The sequence below is a fragment of the Perca fluviatilis genome, chromosome 10 (assembly GCF_010015445.1).
Source record: "Perca fluviatilis chromosome 10, GENO_Pfluv_1.0, whole genome shotgun sequence".
Taxonomy (NCBI): domain Eukaryota; kingdom Metazoa; phylum Chordata; class Actinopteri; order Perciformes; family Percidae; genus Perca; species Perca fluviatilis.
Genome location: NC_053121.1, coordinates 11,194,088 through 11,219,258, shown reverse-complemented (window position 1 = coordinate 11,219,258; position 25,171 = coordinate 11,194,088). Strand labels below are relative to the sequence as shown.

The window sequence follows — 25,171 nt, the reverse complement described above, 5'->3', positions numbered from 1 at the left end:
ACGATGTTACGTGTTGCCATAGCAAAGAGTTTGACTGACAGCTAGTCATCCAATCATGACAATCACATACCTCTTTTTGAGTCGTTCAATCATGATTCACAGTTTGCACTGCTACTGCTGCATAGAATACTTGATAGTTAGAAATTTGATAACATTAAATTATTAATTTTATATTACTGAAACAGCATTCACATCCAAGGCAATGTAATTTCGCTTAATCCAGTCTTTTGCACAAACCCTATTTCTAACTTTATCTGCAAAAATAACATGTCTACAGCTTCAGCAAAGTCTTGGGATGACAAAAGTGCGGAGTGTCCTGAACAAACCCGCCATTTTTAGACACTGGCAACTGGTTAGTATAATGATGGAAAAGCTGACAGGAATGTGACTTTTCATACATGTGAAATGTAATGTTGTGCAAACCAAACAATAACACAGGGGCATGCTCTGTCTCTAGCTCGTGACACACTAATGATTCCAAAGCCATACAAACTCTAAAAAAAAATAAAAGAATGAATACCTTTTTCTTTTTTTGTCTAGGCCGGAGGATATGACCTCGGGAACAGGAGCACCTGGCTGTCCTGAGGAAGATGCAGGTTTTGGAAGTGTAGCAGCTGGAGTGTATACAAGAACAGCTTGAGCGCCATTTCCGGATGTTGCTCGAAGATGCAGCCCAGGCAAGGGAGCTTTCTTCAATCAGGCCTTCCTTGGCACTCTAAACCAGCTTGTACAGACGCTGCACAGCAAGCGGGACTCTGTTCCTCCACCAGTTATGTATATAGTTTGATGTTTAGAAACCATGTGTGTGTATTTTTCCATTTACAAACCAAACTTATGTAAATTATGTATATAATTTAGTTTGATGTTTGAACACTATATGTGTGTATTTTGCCATTTAGGATCCTAACTTATTTATATAGTTTGTTGTGTTATTTGCATGTTTGTACATTTGTTCAGTAAACCCTTTTTAACTAATTACAGAATGTTTCTGTTTTCATGGTTTCATTTTACATCTCTTTCATCATGGTTTCATATTACAAGGGCTTTTGCATGTCGTTTCCAATATTGCAGACTGTTATAAATAAAAAAAACATAAGACATAAGATAAGTTTTTTTATTATTTAGCTATTCAAGCAATGAATCAGACCTTCAAATATCAAATAATTGTCCTATGGTGGTTAAGCCCTGTTCCCTCCACTGTTCAAATCTCCTATCCATTTTAGATGGCAAGAATTCCTAATTTTGAGCAATATTTGTGATTCCATTGTTATTGAGTTAGAGAGTTTCAACTGGGTTCTGACTGTTGACCATACTTTCAACGTCACTTTCAACCATTCATTTTTGATATTCCGGTTTCTGCAGGTCTTATTAGTCAAAAATGATTAAATAAAGTAGTGTCTCCAAACTTACCTCAAATATAACTTGTTTCCTGGTAGTTGTACTAAAGCACTTACTTTTAAGAAATAAGTTAAATTAATAAATATTTTTGTTGTATCTCTTTTCGGTGTTGTAATTTGTAGACATCCCTAAGCACTCGTCTTACTGTCGGTACCAGTAGCAGCAGAGAGCAGAAGCCAGCAGGCAAGTGTTATTTAAAGTGCCCATATTATGAAAAAATCACTTTTTCTGGGATTTGGGGTGTTCTTTTGTGTCTCTGGTGCTTTCACACACATACAAACTTTGAAAAAAATCCATCCATGCTGTTTTGAGTGAGATACAGGTTTCTGAATGTGTCCTGCCTTCAGTCTCCTAGTGAGCTGTTCAAAATCGGCTCGGACTGTGACATCACAGTCCGAAATGAGCTGGCTAACCACAACCGTTAGCTCGTTAGCATGCTAACCGTTAGCATTAGCATGCTAACGCTAATGCTAACGCTAGCATGCTACGTCGTTCTCAATAGCAAAGCACTGCTACAACACACACAAGTTCACCATAATCTACAAAAAAACTACTTACATGTGTGCCCTCATTTAGAAGTCTCCCAGCTAATCCTGCCTTGTAACTGACCAAAGTTGGAGAAACAGGCTTTCTTTTACTGTCTCTAGAGTTAGCTAGCTGACATGATCTACATCTGAGCTACTGAGCATGTGCGAGTGCAATCAAAGATAGTACAGAAGAAGAAGATGAAAAGAGGTCTCACTCTGTAGCTAAAACAGAAACCAGGTGAAAAGAGGATCTACAGCAGTGAGAGAGAGCTGTGCAGTACAACAAAAATATGGTGTTTTTTGAAAATTAAACCATGTAAACCTATTCTGGTACAACCTTAAAATACAGTTATGAACCTGAAAATGAGCATAATATGGGCGCTTTAAATAAACTCCTGGTGTACTTACAAACTTTCCAATCCATTGTTTTATGAGTACATAACCTATTTGTACTAGAAGTTTGGTATCATTTTGGGCATTATTAGTGGGGTAACTTACGAAATACACAGTTGGATCCATTAGCGCCTGCACTAGGCTATTCAGCTGATAACGCTAACTCTCCCAATGTTCGATCCAGGTGAAAAAATCTTCTGGGGGGGGGGGGGTTTGTTTGGCTCAAGGCCATGGTGCAAAGAACCCGTGAAATTACTCCGAACCATCACTTTAACTGTTAGTAATACAGGGGAATGGTCACTTGTTATTGATTCAATGTGGCAGTCTTTAACCTTAAACATATATTGTTGTGGTACACAAGAAAAATCTATCCATGAGTAACTGTTATGGACATTCGAATAGGAAGTATAGTCTTTCCCATTAGGATTATTATATCTCCATGGGTAAATGAGGCCCAGTTCCTTTAATATATTATTTAATGTCTTTGATTTTTTTTAGATGTCCATCTTGTCTCCCATCTTGTACAGAGTTAAAGTCTCCTCCCATTATTAACATTCCTTTACTATGAGATGCAATAAAATTTGCTCTATCCGTAAAGAATTTGTCATCATCCTCGTTTGGTGCACATACAGTATATTGAAGATGGAAATAACAATGCCCCCGATTGAACCAACCACCATCACATATCGTCCTTTGTTATCTTTTATACATTTTTCAGATGAAAATTGTACTTTTTTTTTTCAGGATGGCCACCCCTCTTTTTTTCCTAAATGATGAACAGAATACTTGGCCCACCCAGTCTCTTCGAAGCTTAAAGAAATACGCCACCGTTTGTTGAAATAGGGTTATTCACCATCTCCTCTATATTTATATAGGTGGGCAAACGCATTTTTGTCTCAGTGCATGCATTGTCTTAGTCCGGCGGAGCCGGCGCTAGCTTAGCTTAGCGTAATGAATGGAATCCTTTGTTGCTGTTAGCATGTCGTGAGTAAAAGTGACCCAACAACAACAAAAACAAAACCTAATTACTTATTGTGGCCTGCGTATTGCGTATGGCCTGCGTAAGTACTGGCGTATATACGCTATTTCTGGCGTATGACTATTTTAGAAAAACAAATAAATTAAAAAGTCCACATGGGATTTGTTTTGATGTCTGGATTTAACCATAGCCTACTGTCTATGGATTTAACCAATCATCAAACTTCCACCAACCAATGAAACGAGTTCTAGTCAATAAGATGCAAAGTAGTCAGAAATGTCAGAGTGCGGTGCCGGTGTGGTCTCCGTGATAACGCGGCTTTAAAACAAATGGTGCTGGGCATGAATGGAGGACAAGAGGAAAAGGGTGGAGACGGGAAGCCGTTTAGCACTTGGTGCCTCAAACTGAGGGAGCCGGCCAGGTGCTTGCTTCTGCAGCGCATGTTTTGGACGGCAGCAGCGGTAAGACAGTGCATGCTAGTCATTAGATGCTAGTCACAAAGCTTTGGTCCGTGCACTCTGTCATACGAGTACGTTACCGGCAACGACCGCTACCGTTAAGACTGCGACTGCGCCTTTACTTACCGACCGTGATACAAACAATGCGTGTGTGCACGTTCATAGCGGAACATGATTTGTAAAAGCTATCTGAAGCCCAAACAGCCTTGACAAAGCGGCCGTGTGGAATCGGCATGGCAAGTATTTAAACATAACGGCCTTGTCCCAGAGTTTAGACGTCTAGCTATATGAAAAGATAAACAATGTGACGTTTTTAATAAATGTAAATAAAGCAGCTAATATCAACATGGACAAAATCATGAATGTACTAATTCGCTTTTTTGATGATGACATGGCCAAAGTAGTAAATTTTAGTTTTCACAATGATTCATTGTAGGATTATGATATTATTGCAATATGTAAATCCACATTGACTCTTAATTTAACATATGGTTGGAAGAAGTAAAAATTGATCCAAAACTTTTTAGTCTTTAAAAATTATGACTTTTATTATTGTGTAATGTAAGAAGGACTTTAACTGTTTTGCCAGTCAAATTTGAAATATTACACTGTTGATTGGCAAAAAATGCATCTCAAAATGCATCAGATTGATGCTTTAAAATATGGAATATTTAAAATTAAATAAAAAGGTTTTATGGAAAGTACCCCATGCTACGGAAGCGTATTGCATTCACCATAGAAAAAAAAAAGTGGACACCTTATCTCGTAATTATGAGAAAATATCTCATAATTACGAGATCCTGATCTCGTAATTACGAGAAAAGATCTCGTAATTTTGAGAAAAGATCTCATAATTACGAGATCCTGATCTCATAATTACGAGATCTTTTCTCATAATTACGAGATCCTGATCTCGTAATTACGAGAAAAGATCTCGTAATTACGAGATAATTTTAAACACCTGGAAGGCGGCATATCTGTCAGTAGGCCACGGCTCCGTGATCAACTGTACCCCCGAGAGGTAACGTTACATTCAGCTGCGTTAAGTTAGCGTGATACTTCTAATGTAACTTTATAGTATTAGTTAATGGACATGACTTTGCTTGTAGATTTAAGTTTTTATGATTGTGCTTTTTGTTACCTTTGGTCGATGTGGTCCGTGGGCAACAGAGATGCCTAACTTTAGCTAACAGGCATGATTGAGTCAATGTTGACGTTAGCATAAAGTCAGTAGCCTAGCTAACAAGAGAGAATGTTTGATGTAACTTAGTTTATGTTATGCCTCTTAACTGTTCGGTCACTGCAGTGGGAAACGGAATGGCGGAGCAAACGCCACACCAACATGATGGTCTGTGGGATTTTCTGCGAAAGCGAGGTGTTGCTGAACAAAACATCAACCAGATGCAACAAGACAAGGTAATACCACTTAGCTACATTGCAATAACGTAGACTATACTTCCCTAGGAATTATTATGTTAGCCAAGGTATTCGTCATTAGAAGTTTTTAGAACAAATTGAACTAATGAGCAGCCACATTCATTGAATAACGTTAGCATTAGGAACTTAGAAATTGGGCTGTAATTAGGCTCTGCTCGTGTTGAATTTGAAGATATCCTGCACCGTGCAAGCTGTGGACTAAAAAGTCTGTGGTTTTGTAAGTCCTCTTAGCCTTTAGTCTGCAAGAGATAACGTTATTAACGTTTGTGAATGTGGAGAAAAGATTTGGAGCTGTAGGAAAACACAGACATTCTCATGTAGGTTTACATAGGCTTGTTTCCAACTACACAATGATGCACTAATTACAGCAGGACTGCTTAGTTTGCAACTTTTTTACCTTTTGTTTCTCTTTTTGCTATTTGGTTAAACTTTCTATGAATATATATATGTATATGTTTATGTATATGTGTATATGTATTATGAGCACATTCATAGTGAATTCTACTACATGTAATGCTTTATGACTAAACTCAAACACACACAATGCTTTCTGACTCACTTTATCAACAGTCATAAAGTCATAAATGAATTACGAGGTCAAGTGTCTCTTGACTAGTTATTAGAAGTTGACTGATGGGGCTTCTAATAGTAGTAGGCTAGTAATAATAATAATACCCTGCAGTTAATAACTAGTCAAGAGCATACATGAATAACATAACATAATGCACTATACAGGGTGAAAGTGTTACCAAATAGGATTTAATGTTGGTAGGAAAATATCACATTTATTTGTTGGAAGTAAATGTGTAATAATGCATCATCATATCGTTGCCTAGGGCCTAAATGTTTGTTGGTGTAAATTGTGAATTTTCAATGTTAAAATATACTTTTGGAAAACTCATGATTACAACATTGTATATTAAAGTATAAATACTCCTGTATAAACTGGCAGTTAATTTAAAGTTAGCGCTGCTAATTTTCTAATATGTCTTCACAGATCGACACATCACTTATCAGAGAAATAGAAGACGCCTACCTTGCACGCTATATACCAGTGTATGGGGACAGGATTGCTACGAGGCGATACTGTCTGGACAAACAAAAACGAGAAGAAGACAACAGCTCAAAGATGTCTCTTCTGGAAAAACTGCGAAAGAGAATGAGGACATCAACAGCAAGCCATAGTGAGGATTCTGGACAGGAACCTTGGACCGCAAGAAAAGTAAGAGCTAATCCATCTAAAAATGCTTTGAAGACTTCAAGAAAAATTGAGTTGGGGTGGATCCATGAAGGAAAACAAGTGAGAAAGCGTTCTGGTGGGGGCACCAGGGTACTTGATGTAAACAAGGATTCATCCAAAAAAGACCTTATGTCTCATGCAAAAGAACTGTTTTTTCCACATGGTGAATCAAAAAAAGGAAAATGGGAAGACTTCATGCACAATATTTATGACTTTAAGGAAACAGAACTTGATGAGACCACTACTGTTGGTGAGTTAGTTTTACTATTTCCTAAGCACAAAATGTTGCAAAGCAGAATCTGACACAGAGGAGGACAAGATGGACAGACATGGTGACACTAAAGGAGCGCAGCAGGAGCGAGACGAATTATTCTGATCAGCACCAGGAGAAGCCAGTGTTAAATGAATCAGGGACAGAACCATTGAGTACAGCTGAAGACTGTAATAATGGGAGCTCCAGTGCCCATTCAGCTGTTGTGGACCTAATTGATCTTACCTCCCTGTCTCATGATTCAGAGGTCTTCATAAGTATCCCGGTAGCTGTATCCTCTGAAAGCCACCTGGATGACACTCTTCCAGTGTTCTCTTCCACAGAGGAAGTCACCAGTGTTGCCCTTACTGCATCCACTCCTGTTTTAGGAGATTGTGTTGACCATGCTTTCTATTTAAGTGGTAATGGACACTATGACCCCCTCTCAGAGATCCAGCAGGATGACACTGTTTCAGTTTTCAATTCAACAGAGGAAGTCATCAGTGTTGCCCCTTTCACATCCACTCCTGTCTCAGAGGGCCATGTTGAACATACTGAACATTCAAGTTTTGATGCAGGCTACGAGCTAGTAACAGTGAGTATCAAACTCCATAGAGTTAATCTGGTAGAGGAAATGATTTGTTAGTTCAAAGATGAGTTGATTCTTAACTACCCATTAAAGTATAGCTTTATTAATGAAAAGGGCACAGATGCAGATGGCGTGGCCAGGGATGTCTATGCAGCTTTTTGGACAGAATTTTTGGATTGTGCAGCAGAGGGGGCAGAAATGAGAGTACCATGCCTGTCACCAAAGTGGCAGGAAGAGGAATGGAAGGCTGTGGGACGAATATTAGCCAAGGGATTTCTGGACCAAGGATACTTTCCATTGCGCCTTGCCCCAGCATTTACCACAGCACTGATATTTGGGGAGCATGCTGTGTCTCCTGATTTGCTGTTTGAATCTTTGCTGTTGTACCCGAGTCAGTGTGAGAGAGATCTTGTAGCGACTGCTTTACAGGAAGACATTGACAGTGATGGCCAGGATGAGTTATTGGATCTACTGGATCGGCTGGGAGTCAAAATGGTTCCATCACGAGATAAGCTTAAAGCAGTCCTCCTTCAAGTAGCACACAAACAAATAATTCAGCAACCAAAGTATGCTCTTGACAACATGTCTGCAGTTGCAGGACAACTCCTGAGGACCACCATAACCACAACAGCAAAAATACAGGTAATGTATGAAGACAAAAAACCAACTTGCAGGAAAGTCCTGAAGATGATTGAAGCAAGTCCAGTTACTCCAGCTGAGAAACAAGCCTTCAGATTTCTACAGCAGTACATACGACAATTGGATGAGCCGGGTCTCAAACGGATGCTGAGATTTGTAACAGGCTCAGATATCATCTGTGTTACACAGATTGAAGTCATATTTACAGCTTTGGAGGGACTGGCACGTCGACCAGTTGCACACACCTGTGGATCAGTTTTGGAGCTACCCTGTACATACAACTCCTACCCAGAGCTACGTGTAGAGATGGACAATGTACTGACCAGTAACTACTACACTATGGATATTGTGTAGTAAAATAATACACATACTGTACACACCAGGCAGGGTCCATGTGACCAATCTGAATGTAATGAACTCTTTAATGTTTTAAACTTCAGGCAGAAGTAAACTTGAAGAAATGAAGTCAAAAAAACGTGTCAGAAATGAAGAAACTGCTGAAATATGCTAAGTCTTGAGTAACTTCTGGAAGTGTAACAAGTACGCAGCAACCTCCAGAAAAACTCTTTCCTTGTAGTCTACTGTGCAGAATTATTTGTTCAAATTGTTCACATGTTTTTATGTGAAACTGTTGCAGTAAGTCATGTGCCTGACATAAAAATACAGAGGTAAGTTAGTCGTGGGTGTTTGACAATTTCATTCAGTATAACAGAAAACAAAACACTGTGTTAGGGTACTGGAGTTAGTTTATCCATTAATAAGGAGCAGTATACAGTGCATCCAGAAAGTATTCTCAGCGCTTCACTTTTTCCACATTTTGTTATGTTACACACATATTCCGTGATGGATTAAAAGTCATTATTTCCCTCAGAATTCTACAAACAATACCCCATAATGACAATGTGAAAGAAATGTGTTTGAAATCTTAGCAAATTTATTTAAAATGAAAAACGAAAAAGCACGTCATTATGGGGTATGTTGAAGGAAATAATGAATTTTAATCCATTTCGGAATAAGGGTGTAACATAACAAAATGTGGAAAAAGTGAAGCGCTGGGAATACTTTGCAGATGCACTGTATGTAATTCTTGTCATGTTAATTCATAATTGTCTACTTGTGTTCTTATCAGTATGTCTGATTTCCACAGCCTTTCAAACATTGATGTGTTAATGGTCGTTGTTACCCAGAGGTTGGAATTTTGTTGTGGTGGTTTCAAGGTAGCCCCTCACATCGCATCACTTGATCGTTGACAGCACTAAACAGCAGTGCATTTGGTTAACTTTTAACAGAATTATCAGAATTATTGTTCAAAAATGGGTGATTTTCACATAATAATCCCATTTAACTCACCCACAGCCTGTTAAGCAAAAAAGTTATATTCAGAATTTATCTGTATAGAATTTTATACTGTGGTTCTGGATGGGTCCAATATTTTTGATGGACTGCCCTAATAAAATGTTATGTTCATTTTGGCTGTGAAAATATGTCACTTTCTTTTGGGATTTTTACAAAAACTAGATAGTTGAATCATCACCAACAAATTTTAGACAACCTATTTTAACACCGTACAGCCACTGACGTGACGACCATTTTTGTGTGTCTATAAGGTTAAATTAAATTTAAATACGTTAAATTTTAAAAACAGACAAATTATGTTAATACGTTAATACATATGTTTTAGAGGCCATATTTTAAAGAGTTTGGTTTTAATCAATTTTAAGAGAATAATTGAGGATAAATGTGTAAGTGGTGTAACCGTCAAAACTTTGTACCAACATTTTTAGCTTGCTTAAAAAGGGCAAATTTCTTAATAAAAGATCCCATAAACTACTTTGGCATTAACCTAAATTAAAGGTTATTATACATATTTACAATACATTTTAAAATTATGCTTATATTTATTTTAATAATTTAGGGAATCCTGTCAGTCATGCTAGCTTCCTGAAATGTCAAGGTGGTGTGACCGTTCTCTTAATACATCCATGAGTTTAACCACCATTCAAGGTGCCATTTTGTTAAAATCACCAAGAAGACCACATGATAGAAAATTACATCCTGAGAAAAGGACCCCTGATCAGCATAACTGCTGCATCACAATGTTAGTAACTCTGCAATAAATATAAGTTAAGACATTTTTAGGGTAAATTCAGTTCGTTGGTTAACATGTCAAATGGTATGACCCAAGTAAAACATTAAAAAACATTCTTTTTAATAAAAAAATTAGTATTTAGTGTAAAAATTATGTTTGATTATTTACGGCCATATGCTGACATATGTGTCTATTATAATGCCTGACAAATTAGATTTTACATTGAAATGTCAAATGGTGTAACCGGTTACACCATTTCATTCCTATTACAAACCTCTCCATTTTTGGCCAATTTGTTCAAATATAACTAGTTAAGTTACTGGTTCAAGAGGTTATATGAACTTAGTTAATATTTACAACTATTTGTATGTGTTTACGGTTTATATTTTTTTAAAGTGGAGGTAATTTATCCAACACTTTATCAAGATAGCTTATTTAGCTAGGCTAGGCTAAATCATTTTAGTGCAAGGCCTTAGTGTTTTAAAAAAAGATTTAAATAAAAGTGTGTATATCATTCCTTTGCAATGTTACAATAATTTCATAACAATTTAATAAAATAGAATGAGGCAGAACTGAGTTGAACTGTGACTCCTAATGTGGTACAAGACCAACAGCTTTAAAAAACATAAAACATTCAAGATTCATTCACACATACACACACACTTTGTTAAGATGTTAGTTTATTTTAATCTGAGTTTTAACCACTAATACAGTAAATTGTTACCTCAATTAACTATTTGTCATTGAAATGAAATGAAACTTCAAGTTCAATAAACTACTTTGACTGCAGTGCTTGATAGTGTCACAAGGGTTTTGATTATAGAAGCATCACGTAGGGTTGTGTAACTTACTCCACTGTAAAAACACATTTTTAAGACTCTTTACACAATTTGGTCAAGATTATTTAGAAAACAAAAGTTATTTCCAGCACGTCTACCACTTAAGTATTGCAAATAACATATTAACAATTTAAATTTAGAAGTAATTCTAATAAAATCTATTTTTGGGTGAAATTTTGAAATAGGAGTTATATTTGTATGAGTGCACTCACAAACAATGAAGTTGATGAAATATTAAATATGTATCATTCCTTTGTGGTTACACCACTTGACATTTTAGGTCCATTTGGTCCTATATCTTTGTAAAAAAAATGGTGCAAAAACTATTTCAAAAGAAATAAAATGTATAACAAATATAAATGTATAAAAAAACTTTTTTAAATTTTCTAATCTTGCCAACCCTTTTTCATCATTGACCCACATTGTTTGGCTGCAATGGGAATAACCTGTTAAAAAAGACACCAACAGTTAGGAAGGCATATTGTCAAACAGTTGAAACACAGTACATCACCCAGTTAAGGAAAAACATTTTTGCACAGTTCTTTATTACATGATTTTGAACAAGTTATAGAATTTGGTCACGTATATAAGCACGTAAGAACATGTACAGCTCAATAGCTTCCTCTGGAGAGGTTGGTGGATGAAGACTGTTTTCTGCCATGGCAAGGCAACAAATGTCAAACACAGTATTATCACAGGGATATGGTCCTCTCTGAAGGCATTCCTCCCTGCAAGCCTGTATCTTTTGTTGGGATACCTCTTTAAGGTGCTCTCTAGCACCAAAGAGTTGAGGTAAGGTGTACATCATCACTGGACGTCCACATGGAGACACAGCATTTCTGCTTGGGCGAATTCTGTGAGTGTTCCAAAGGTGAACAACGTCCTGCAGTTCTCTCTAAATATAAATATAAAGAAAAAGAGTAGGAAAGTAACAAATGTTTAACCTTGTTACATTATGGGGTACAGGGTAAAACAACTGAAGTATTTTCATCTTATAAATATTTAGGATTTTTAATTGATGATCACCTTTCTTTTAAGCTTCATATACAAAACCTAGTAAAAAAGTTGAAATTTAAGCTAGTTTTTTTCTTTAGGAACAAATCTTGGTTTTCTTTTCTGCCAGAAAAAGGCTAGTTGATGCCACAATTCTCTCTATTATTGATTATGGTGATCTGCTGTATATGCATGCCCCCTAAAAGTGTCTTCAGATGTTGGATGCTGTGTATCATGGAGCTTTAAAGTTCATTTCAAATTGCAGACCCCTCACTCATCACTGTATACTTTACTCCACAGTGAATTTGCCCGCTCTTCCAAAATCGCCGGCCTTACTCACCTTTATATCTTCATATATAAGGGCATTATGGGCAGGCGCTCCCATGTTACATATCCAAATTTCTATCTTTTACACAGAGTACTTATGGTTTACAGTCCCAAAACACTATTTCATTGAATTTACCTCAAGGCCCGGACAGAGTTGTTCATAAAGGTTATGTTAAAACCATAGAACATGAGGCCATCCGACGTCCGCAAATGTTTTAATTAATGGCACTTTCATTTAATTTAATTGCACTTTAGTTGGCTTTGCCTCTTTTGTATAGTAAATTGTTTTTATATGAAACTCACTTGTTCTGCTATCCTGGCCCGGGCCTCTCTTGAAAAAAGAGATTTTATATCTCAATGAGACTAACCTGGTTAAATAAAGGTTAAATAAAAAAAAATGAAAACATTATAACAGTACACTAACAGTGATAATGTGTGCAAAGTAGCCTACTTTTACCTTTGTTAAGTAGCTAAATCTTGCAGTTTAAACTTACTTGTAGGTAGTAGTGTAGTAGTAGGCTATTTACTTAAGTAAATTGTCTGAATACCTTTCCACCACTATCTGTCTCTGATTGTTATGCAACAATGTACCATGGGGCACCGCACAAGTGCATTTGTTATTTAACAATTGGTGCAGGATGGAAAATGACAACTGTATTGGTCTGAAAATAGCAAAGACATTTGCATCGCGCCGGGTGTAAGATAGGGGCCTATAGTAAAAAAAAAAAATAAAGGCATCTTGCAGATTAGGCTATTTTTCTCTTCTAGCACAAGAACAAATCGCAAATATTTAAATTAAAAACAATTAACCTTAGGCCTACCTGCCAATGACAGATAGCTTAGTTTTCCCATTTTTTGAAGAAAATTGCTACAAAATAAGTAAATTCTCAGTCTGCAAAATAGTCCCTTTTGGTAAGGTATTACACATAGCCTATCAAATGAGCTGGCGTAGGGGCACTATATATAGCCCAAGACAATGTAGAATGACATATCACAACTTAAATTGTAGGCTACATCATGTAGACCTAAAGCTACACATCTTACCTCTATTATTTCAAGACATGTGAATTGTATCAGACTTTTATCTAGGAAGTCCCCACAGAAGTTGTCAGAATCTTTTAACTCTTGAAATAAGTTCATCCAGAACTGTGCGTGTTGCTTCCTTAAAAATCCCCACCACTGCTCTATCCGTTGGTTATGATTGCTTGAGCCATACAGATAGCAGTTCTTCGAAAATGTGTCTGTATGATCATGTCTCATGAAAATCTGCATCTGCTCCATGTAACAGTTCTTGGTCCCTAGGTCTGACCGAATTCGAGTAGGTGTCCCATTCCTTGATAACACCTCATCAATGAAGTATCCAGCTATGACCTTGGGATCGTTATTTGTTGAGAATGCATGTAGCCATATTACCATTCGTGAAAATCCGTCAATTGATCCATTTATGCAGATCCCATATGGTTTCAGGTTATCATATGAATCTACATGCCATAAAAAGTTCGGGCCTGGATTTTGATACAAACGTCGCCAAAGGCGATTCCGGCGCCGTAGCTGCACTCCCTGGGGATCCAGTATTTTCAGACATTGCCTGGTTGTCTCTTGAGTCACCACGTAGCCAGCCTGGACGCATTTCAGATGCATCATCTTATAACCGTGAAGCATGCCATATCGGTTCAACTGATCCTGCAGAAACACTACAATGTCCAACAGATCAGAATGGGCTTTCCGCCGGAACAGCCGCAAAGTCCTGAGGTGCCTGCGCAAAGTCGACAAACTGATAACAATCCCATCTATAGTACTTAAAGACATTAGCATCTCCCAATGTCTCAAACCCAAACCAAAATAAAAACGGATTAAACTAAACAGGTGAGACGTAGGCCTATTTGCTTCCATGGCATCAGCTAGCCTGAAAGCTCCTTGTTTACATCAAGTACCCTGGTGCCCCCACCAGAACGCTTTCTCACTTGTTTTCCTTCATGGATCCACCCCAACTCAATTTTTCTTGAAGTCTTCAAAGCATTTTTAGATGGATTAGCTCTTACTTTTCTTGCGGTCCAAGGTTCCTGTCCAGAATCCTCACTATGGCTTGCTGTTGATGTCCTCATTCTCTTTCGCAGTTTTTCCAGAAGAGACATCTTTGAGCTGTTGTCTTCTTCGTTTTTGTTTGTCCAGACCGTATCGCCTCGTAGCAATCCTGTCCCCATACACTGGTATATAGCGTGCAAGGTAGGCGTCTTCTATTTCTCTGATAAGTGATGTGTCGATCTGTGAAGACATATTAGAAAATTAGCAGCGCTAACTTTAAATTAACTGCCAGTTTATACAGGAGTATTTATACTTTAATATACAATGTTGTAATCATGAGTTTTCCAAAAGTATATTTTAACATTGAAAATTCACAATTTACACCAACAAACATTTAGGCCCTAGGCAACGATATGATGATGCATTATTACACATTTACTTCCAACAAATAAATGTGATATTTTCCTACCAACATTAAATCCTATTTGGTAACACTTTCACCCTGTATAGTGCATTATGTTATGTTATTCATGTATGCTCTTGACTAGTTATTAACTGCAGGGTATTATTATTATTACTAGCCTACTACTATTAGAAGCCCCATCAGTCAACTTCTAATAACTAGTCAAGAGACACTTGACCTCGTAATTCATTTATGACTTTATGACTGTTGATAAAGTGAGTCAGAAAGCATTGTGTGTGTTTGAGTTTAGTCATAAAGCATTACATGTAGTAGAATTCACTATGAATGTGCTCATAATACATATACACATATACATAAACATATACATATATATATATATGTGGTCTTCATAGAAAGTTTAACCAAATAGCAAAAAGAGAAACAAAAGGTAAAAAAGTTGCAAACTAAGCAGTCCTGCTGTAATTAGTGCATCATTGTGTAGTTGGAAACAAGCCTATGTAAACCTACATGAGAATGTCTGTGTTTTCCTACAGCTCCAAATCTTTTCTCCACATTCACAAACGTTAATAACGTTATCTCTTGCAGAATAAAGGCTAAGAGGACTTACAAAACCACAGACTTTTTAGTCCACAGCTTGCACGGTGCAGGATATCTTCAAATTCAACACGAGCAGAGCCTAATTACAGCCCAATTTCTAAGTTCCTAATGCTAACGTTATTCAATGAATATGGCTGCTCATTAGTTCAATTTGTTCTAAAAACTTCTAATGACGAATACCTTGGCTAACATAATAATTCCTACGGAAGTATAGTCTACGTTATTGCAATGTAGCTAAGTGGTATTACCTTATCTTGTTGCATCTGGTTGATGTTTTGTTCAGCAACACCTCGCTTTCGGAGAAAATCCCACAGACCATCATGTTGGTGTGGCGTTTGCTCCGCCATTCCGTTTCCCACTGCAGTGACCGAACAGTTAAGAGGCATAACATAAACTACGTTACATGAAACATTCTCTCTTGTTAGCTAGGCTACTGACTTTATGCTAACGTCAACATTGACTCAATCATGCCTGTTAGCTAAAGTTAGGCATCTCTGTTGCCCACGGACCACATCGACCAAAGGTAACAAAAAGCACAATCATAAAAACTTAAATCTACGAGCAATATCATGTCCATTAACTAATACTATAAAGTTACATTAGAAGTATCACGCTAACTTAACGCAGCTGAATGTAACGTTACCTCTCGGGGGTACAGTTGATCACGGAGCCGTGGCCTACTGACAGATATGCCGCCTTCCAGGTGTTTAAAATTATCTCGTAATTACGAGATCTTTTCTCGTAATTATGAGATCAGGATCTCGTAATTATGAGATCTTTTCTCAAAATTACGAGATCTTTTCTCGTAATTACGAGATCAGGATCTCGTAATTATGAGATATTTTCTCATAATTACGAGATAAGGTGTCCACATTTTTTTTTCTATGGTGAATGCAATACGCTTCCGTACCATGCCAATCTCTAGGTATGGTGAAGGGTATGTGATGATGTGGGGCTATTTTAATTTCAAAGGCCAAGGGAACTTTATCAGGATGCATAGTATCCTGGATCCATAACTGACATTATAAAAATCTGCCTGCCTCTATGGGAATTTAATATAGGGGTGTAGTCACTTTTGTTGCCAGCGGTTAAGACATTAATGGCTGTGTGTTGAGTTACTTTGAGGGGACAGCACATTTACACTGTTATATAAGCTGTACACTTAATACTTTACATTGTAGCAAAGTGTAATTTCTTCAGTGTTGTCCCATTAAAACATATAATGAAATATTTACTAAAATGTGAGGGGTGTACTCACTTTTGTGAGATACTGTAGGTTTTGTTTTTGTTGTTGTTGGGTCACTTTTACTCATGACATGCTAACGGCAACAAAGGATTCCATTCATTACGCTAAGCTAAGCTAGCGGCGGTGGCGGACTAAGACAATGCATGCACTGAGACAAAAATGCATTTGCCCACCTATATAAATAGTCATCACCCAACAAACAGTGGCATATTCCTTTAAGAGATTCCCCCTTCCCTAAATGTGTTTCCTGCAGCAAGGCAATAGAACATTGCAATTTTTTAGGTTCTGTCAATATCTTTTTCCTTTTTATAGGGTGATTTAGATCATGAACATTATAAGTTGTAAATGTGAAGTTATTCATACAGTCTCCACTCTAAATTTAACATATGATCTTAATGGTTGACCCATTTTTTCTTTCCTTTTTTTTCTTTTTTTTTTTCTTGCCTTTGAACTGTGTACCTGAGCTCGTTTGTTTACTTATTGAACATTCCTGCGTATGCTTGCTTCTGGATAAGAACGTGAAAAATGTTGAACATAACATTTGCTTCCAAAAAACCCATCTGGTCAATAAAATAACAAGAAATGACCAGCTCCTGAACTGAAGTGGCAGAGAGTTGTGGCATTCCTCTCCGGGGGATAGCACTGTGCGCCAAATTGTAACTAATCCACAACTTTGTGCTGTGGAAAGTAACTAAAGTCTATCAATGAATGAAAAAGATGCTTGATTGAGCTCAATTTGCTCTACAGGAAACCTTGTTATATTAGATCTACAAAAACAAAACTACACTTTGAACTAGCTGTAGTATCATTAAACAGAGTTAATGGGGGTTGGGGTATTTATTATACACACACACCAATAACTAGTTATAGTTAAGATCCCTCTGTTATCAGTAATATTAGATGCATTAGGCTGCGTTGTTACCAAGTCTTTTCTTTGAAGAATGCGTGTAAGTCGCTGCTTGTTAGTCTTGATGGACTCCTGCTCCCGTGTCCCCCCGTGGCTCCTGACCAGCGATCCTGCAGCATCACTTTCCGTAGCCTCTCCCTTTCATCGGTTTCAACGTGGATTCCCCGTTCCTTAAGAGTTGGAGCTGCGTCTGAGAGTGTGTGAAACATACTCCGGGAGTCGAGATGCATCCTCAGCTGGGTGGGATAGGGGCATTGCGCTTTTATAATTTTTTCTTTACGTTGTAGGTGGTGTAGTCCTGGTCGAAGTAGATTTTCTACTGTTACTGTATCCCTCGCTGTTTCCACGCTTGCTGTAGAATAGTTTCTTTAACTCTGTAGTCTAAGAAACAGACGATCACCGATCTAGTTGGCGTAGTGTTATCTTTGGGTCTGGCTGTCAGAGACCTGTGTCTCTCTCAATTCTAATGTTCAGGTCGTCTGGAGGATGAAATACGGTGCGGATTAGCTCAGTTACAAACTGTATTATGTCGTATTTTTCTGCTCCTTTGGCGATTCCATATATTTTTATATTATTACGCCTAGATCTGGCTTCTGGGTCTTCACATTTTGACGCCAGTGTAGCTTCTCTGTGTAACAGGTAGCCAATCGCTAGTGGCGTATCACGGTATTTTCTGTCTCACTTACTCTTTCCTCCAAATTTGTTGCCCGTTGTTTCAATTTAGTTGTCCGTTCCAATGCTTCGTTGATGCCAGTTTCCATTCTATTTAGGGCCTTTTTTTTTTTTTTTTTTTATACTGAAAATAACAGGGGCCCCAGGATCGAACCTTGGGGCACCCCGCATGTTATACTATGTGGATCAGAGAGGGTCCCCTCAACATCACAGACTTGTGTCTGTCCGTTAGGTAAGAAGTAAACCATATGAGTGCTGAGTTACTAAAACCCCTGCACTGTAATTTAGAAATCAAAATATTGTGGTTCACAGTATTGAATGCTTTTTGCAGGTCAAGTAGTAGCATACCAACATAATTCCCTTGATCAAAATTCTGACGCACATAGTCGAAGGGGTGAGTGTGTAGTAATTTGGCCAAACATTGTAGTGAAAACCCAATTTAAACCCATCCGTCCCCACATCAACAGTAATAAATACTTATAATGATCCTGTAAGATGAAACGTGTTTGAAAGAGGCCTACACTGATGGCAATTGAATATGTATAAATATTAATTGTAGTCAATATCCAGATATGAGTCATAGAACTTAAGGGAATTTTAAAGTTTTTTTAAAGTTAGCAATCCATTCGTCAGTTTCAGCATTACTGGTGGCTCTGGAGGGGAGCTTCTAACAAAAACAGACATCAGATGTCTTTATTTTTTATAAAGAATGAAAAGCACAGCAACACCCACCAGGAGGGGTCCCAACAGAGATGTGGGAATCCCAAAGAGAGGTTGGGGGACGGCTGTTTATGTCTGGTTTTCTACGTCAATCTCCAAGAACAGTGTCTCACTGCCAGTGTGCAGAAAAAAAGACAAAACTGATTGATGTGGAGAGATATTGAGGGTAGATTTTCTTTGGAAGAATGTCAGGTTTCTTCTGTTTTATACCAAAGGAGTATTGAGCTGTAATTTATTTTTAGTGTGCTATCTCCCAGGAATGTCTGTAGTGGTATGAGAAATGAAGTGAAATCTATACCAGGAATTTCTGGCAGATACTCTATCAGAGAGTGACAAATTGCAAGCTCTTGACCCCAAAGCAGGGCAGCACTGAGCACCAACACTTTCTGTGGATTTCATTATGAACTGAGAATGTGTTTCCCAAACATGAGGTTCACAGATAATGGCAGTCATGGTGTGCAAATAAAGCTGCAGACATATTATCTCAAGTCTGTGTGTGTTAAGATGGTTCAGCCTTAAATGACCAGAATGAAAGAAAAGATGTAAGGAAAGATGGAAATAATGTGGGCATTCCCTCATCAGGCTGTATGCGTTAGGGTGCATCAATGTACTGTAGTTCAAGTTACAATATTTTCATTATATAAAATCCAATGTTTCACATTATTTAATGCTGGGATTTTTTTCAGCTCTCTGTTCTTGCTTCGGACAGGCTCAGATTGTTAATATAAGTATCTGACTACAATATGGACAGGACCTTACAGTGAAATAAAAATGATTTTCTTTACCTTTCGCTTGATCTGAGCTTCAATAATGATGCTGACCATGATCCATAAAATATTGCTTGGTAGTGTCCCAATTATTTTGTTGTGTTTTATTACTAAGGTAAAGGAAACACACAATGTTTACACTCGGCAGCATATCAGACCTGTGTCCTTATACATTTAAGACCGTGTTAGGGAAAGGAACCTTTGCCTATATAGGGGCAGTTCAGTGGAACAAGTAAGACTGGAAAATTAAAGTCATTTCCAGCATGAACTCTTTCAAAAAGAGAATCAAGGCCTGGTTACTAGAGAGGGAGCCCAGTCTCACTGAAAAGCGTACAAATACCACGGGTTTCTACCTGTGAAATACGTGCAATGTGTACGCGAAAGTGAAATTGTGCGTACAGTAGATACGTGGAGCGCTCCAATTACAGTAATGGAACCCACTGCGCTTATAGTATAAAGGGACGTGGGACCGCGTAAGGAGGTTGGTTGGGGTGGTGGATGGGTAAAACACAGGACTTTCACCCAGGAGACCTGGGTTCGCGTCCCGTGTTTGGCGATTTTCAGTATTCCGTGTTTGGCGATTTTCAGCATGTGTTTTTTGTTGTTGTTAGGCCGTTTATTAGCGTGTTTATGTGGCGCGTTTTTGCGACTTTGTAGTGTTTTTTTGTTAAGCCTTCCCCAATGTTTCTTCCCTAAACCCAACCGTTTATTAGTGTGTTTTTGTGACTTTCTTGTGTTACTAAAGCCTTTCCCTGCATTATTTTTCTAAACCCAACCATATCTATGTTTTTGTGTGATGCTGTTCTCGCGATAACACACAACATGGTGACGCAAGCTGCGTGCATATAAAACGCACCGGTCCCCATTGCTCCGCGTATGTAATGCACGTAGAATTTCACTTTTGCGTACACATTGCACGTATTTCACAGGCAGAAACCCGTGTTATTTGTACGCCTTCGAGTGAGACCGGGTTGAGAGAGGGTAGCGGAATAGAACCAGGGGCCAGTTACCGTTTTATTTTTATTTATTTAAGAATGTTTTTATGAATTAATGCCTTTATTGTCATTGCATATACGTACAATGAGATTGTAGAGCCACTCTAGTAAGGTGCATCATTATAAAACATAGAGTATATATGTAAAACTCATCAAGGTGCATCATTATAAAACATACTAAATGTAAAACTGATCTCGCGACACATTCATTGTGCGCACACACACACACACACACACACACACACACACACACACCAAATACATCTCACCCATCATTCATACCATCACGTCTTTCCTACCAGTACATCCTAACCATAACACAAAAGCATAAGAACACAACTTGCCCACTCGCACACTAAGTGGTTAATAAAAAATCTAATGGGATAAAGCGTTGAGTAACTGTGCAAGCTGCATCATTAAAAAAGTTTAAGAAGTTTGTGTGTTATGTTATTGATTATTACATACTTTGTAAGTGTCTTGTCTTGTCCTGACATTATGTGTTGAGGACCACAATGGAAATAAGTCCTGGACTTTATTGTGTTTCTATCCTTGATTGTATTTGATGTCTTTTTTTCATGTGTAAGGCATTCTTGATACAATTAAATAAATCAAATAATAATTGTGCAAACCCGGCCTGTTGGCTGGTATTTGCAATGCGTGCAGTAGGCTGCAGAGTTTTATGGTGGTGTTAAATCGTTAACGTTAGTGTTTGGGAACCAACCTACAAGCGGGTGGGCAGGACTGGACTTAGAGGTAGTTTTTTTGCATTTTGAAATGTAGAGTTGGCATTTAGTGAACAAAATGTGGTTTTGAGCAGAAGAATGAACGATTTGGCTAATTGTGTGATGTAGGTGTGTTGCTTTCTTTAGGGTTTAGAAAGAGAATAAGTATCTTAAGTTTAATTTTATTTATAGTATCAAATCATAACAAGAGTTATCTCAAGACACTTTATAGATTTACAACGACCCAACAAGTTCCTGTAATTCTTCCAAGAGCAAGCAGTCAGTGTGACAGTGGCAAGGAAAAACTCTGACAGACGCAGGCTCTTGGTAGGCGGCATGAACAGTGGCAATTATAGTCACAATAAAGATATTGGAACTATGAAAAGAAATAGTAGTTGTAGTAGTTCATGGCGTAGCAGGGCACTGCAGGGCATAGCAGGGCGGCGAGCAGTACCACGGCGAAAGCTGCAACCATGATTTAGGTGCTACCCTAATCCAAGGAAAACTGCGGGGCGAGAAAATATAAGGGCTCCGCGGAATAAGCTCCCCAGAGTTAAGTTAGTAACAACCTTTTCTGGGACATGAATGCACATGGAAAGAGAGAGGCGAGAGGAGCTCAGTGTGTCAAAGGAAGTCCCCAGCAGTCTAAAACTATAACAGCATAACTAAGAGCTGGTCCGAGGCAAACCTGAGCCAGCTCTATAAGGGTTGCTAGATGAATCTGACGACTATGAAGAGAAGCAGAGAAGAGAAGGGGTGCCGTGTCTGAAGCTATACACCCTGCCCTGCAGATCCAGGCGAAAGCTGCAACTCCTCACTCCCTAAGTATAATTTTTATCAAAGAGGAGAGTTTTAAGTTTACTTTTAAATGTGGTGACGGTGTCTGCCTCCCAAACCCAGACTGGGAGCTGGTTCAACAGGAGAGGAGCCTTATAGCTAAAGGCTCTGGCTCCCGTTCTACTTTTAGAGACTCTAGGAACCACAAGTAACTCTGGATTCTGGGAGCGCAGTGCTCTAGTGGGACAATAAGGTACTATGAGCTTTTCAAGATATGATGGTTATTAAGAGCTTTGTAGGTCAGGAGGATTTTAAATTCAATCCTGGATTTTACATTAAGCCAATGCAGAGAAGCCAATGCAGAGAAGCTAATACCAGAGAAAAACTATCTCTTTTCTTAGTTCTTGTCAGTACACGTGCTGCAGCATTCTGGATCAGCTGGAGAGTATAGGTAAACACTTGTTAGCAATAGTAAAAAAAAATCTGCCTGATGTGCTGTAATTATCACATGTTTAACACTGGTTAATGAGATCATAAATGAGGCCAATCAAACAGATTAACTTTAGACTATTTTTCTATACCAACATCCCTGTCTTTACAAAACCCCTGAGCTGCATTAGTATGAACTGCGTGTCTTTAAGCAACAATGATTTACACGGACTAATGAGTTTTTGCTTATTAATATTGAAATGAATGCAGCAAGTTACTCTTAAATCTAATCAAATCACCTACTCTGTAGGGGGAACATGCGGTGTAAGTTTGAAGCTAGTATCATGTATTATTCCAGAGTCATTGTGTTGACAAGAATGTTTACACACCGACTGTGGTAGTGAGAGAGAGAAAGATAAAAGTCAGATAATTTCTGCTTGTCTAAAGAGCAAATAAAGTTAGCATTAAATAAACAGTCAGTGTGGAAATTTGACGATCCACATCCTTATACTCATACTTTTGATGTCCATGGGGCACATTGTTATCCACAGTGCTTGTGATCTACATTGATCCAGTCACGTCAATCCCTGTCTCCTGCTGAAGACAGCATTACTCCTATGCATCAACTCCTAGGGCTTCGGCCATCAGGATAGATGGTGTGGAGACTGTTGGGAGTGCACATTGGGGATTTGTGAGAAAAAAAAAACTTGGAACGCTGTCAGGTCGATGAGAGAAGCAGCAAGCAGCCATCATTCAGCTCAGAGAGCCCTTGGAAAAAAAGTAGAAGAGGAAAAAAAATCTTGTCAATCAATATCAAAGCTATCAGCACCTGTGAGAGACACGTGGGTATATAAGTAAACTATTATAACCTTTAGGCAGGGGACACTGTAGAGGACTTTCAAAGTATGAACAGATTTTGAAATTGCATTGTGTCACGTATCTTTGGTTTTCATCAAATCAGGGGCGGAACCTGATGTTGTAAACATTCAGGGCTCAGCCCAAACCTATTGGGGTCCGGGGCATACTCTCCCAAGGAGATTGTTTCACCATTTTATTGTAGCTATATGTACTATTGTTCGAACCATTTCATAAAAGAATGCCTAAAAATGTTATAGAGTACAAATACTTTGTTACTGTACTTAAGTAGAATTTTCACTTATCTGTACTTTACTTTGTTATTTATATTTCTGGAAACTTTTACTTCACCACTTTTCCTAAATAAAATGTGTACTTTTACTTCACTACTTTTCATAAATAAAAAGTATACTGTTGGGACCAAGCAGTTGGTTAAACCTGATTTTAACCAAAAAGGCCTCAGATTGAGGCCCCGTCCACACGTACCAAAACGATCTTTTTTTTACCCGTCTTCCCTGGATTCGTTTCAAGAAAAGTTGCGTCCAAACGAATCCACTTGTAAATGACTCAACACGCTACTTCATATTCCAGGCCTATAGGCGGCGCTGTTTCTGCTACAGAAATTCACCAAAAACGGAGAAGAAGAGCATAGTCATTTCCACTTCCTATCATAACATGACTAGATTATAACGTTCTCTTAATACATCCGTGGACTATAATACCTTTCACCACTGCTCATCTTATAAAGGCTGCCGCAAGAAAACGTGTCTTTGTTTATATTGTATAATGTGCTGTTGGATTGCCTTTTATTTTGCATGATTGCAGCGCGCTAGTAGCGAGCTAACGTTAGCACGCTAACGTTAGCTAGCTCTAACATCGGCAGTCAAACAAACATCAATGATCCATGAATGACGTTGGCTACATAACGTTAGCAATATATCTTGTGTAGAATCCAGAGGGAAGGGTCAGGGAGCAGAGACACAGTATTTAGTTGAAGTGAGCTGGTTTGACCATGGAGATGGGACATGCTCCGCTTAGCTTCAACGCGCAGTTGTGTGCGTCGGGCCGTGGAGAGAGGGTGTAAAAGAGGGTGTGGCGATGACATCATCGATACGGATCCGTATTCACCATCCATACGAAGCCAAACGAGAGCCGTTTTCGGATTTTTTCACCCTGAGACCAGGTTTCAAAAAAGTGCGTTTTCAGGCAGTGCGTTTGCAGGATTCGTCTGGACGGTCGGCCCAAACGATGCAAAACATGTGCGTTTGCACAAAAAAACGTTTCCGTGTGGATGGCCCCTGAGCTGACCGGAGAGACAAAAGACACATGTCGGCAAGACAAAGGAATCTTGGCCTGCATGTAAATTCCAAAGCCTGGTTAATTCACACCTCTATGCGAAAGTCCCAGCCAGAGGGGAAATAGCCTCACAACTGGCCAGAAGTCAAGGAACTACAAGATTGTAGTCTTGTAGTCTTCCTATTGGTTCAGTGGGACCATAAACACAGTATGAGGTCTTAACCTATAAATAGACTGATCACCCAAAAATCCCAGCTTTTCCAGTGTGTCTCTTTCTTCACCCCTTCCTTTGTTTCCTTTTAAAGGACTACCACAGAAATGAGACTGTTCCACAGTTTGATTATTGGTCCCTGACTTGCAGGGTGGTGCCCCGTTTTGACCTTTTGACTTTGATAAAGTTATTAATAACCATATTTATAACTTTATTAATATTGATAAAACATTTTTGATAATTTGCCAATGATCAAATCTGTACCCTAAGAGTACCCAACAATACTTTTACTTCACTACATTTCCTAAATAAAATGTATACTTTTACTTTACTACATTTCCCCTAAGCATCTTCGTTACTCGTTACTTGC

At 38.4% G+C, this 25,171-nt stretch overlaps 1 protein-coding gene across 1 annotated transcript; it reads left to right on the top strand.

Annotated features, from left to right (window-relative positions):
* Positions 1 to 6,761: 6,761 nt before the first annotated feature.
* LOC120566514 lies at positions 6,762 to 8,264 on the top strand. Its single transcript, XM_039813041.1, has 2 exons — positions 6,762 to 7,277; positions 7,386 to 8,264. Exons 1-2 carry the CDS (start codon positions 6,762 to 6,764, stop codon positions 8,262 to 8,264), a joined length of 1,395 nt encoding a protein of 464 aa, XP_039668975.1.
* Positions 8,265 to 25,171: the final 16,907 nt, after the last annotated feature.

Bases quoted from the DNA above. Each gene is read 5' to 3' on its own strand.
- LOC120566514 (XM_039813041.1), top strand. From the start codon at position 6,762: ATGGTGACACTAAAGGAGCGCAGCAGGAGCGAGACGAATTATTCTGAT. The intron at 7,278-7,385 runs GTGAGTATCAAA...ATTAATGAAAAG, and splicing joins CAGGCTACGAGCTAGTAACA to GGCACAGATGCAGATGGCGT.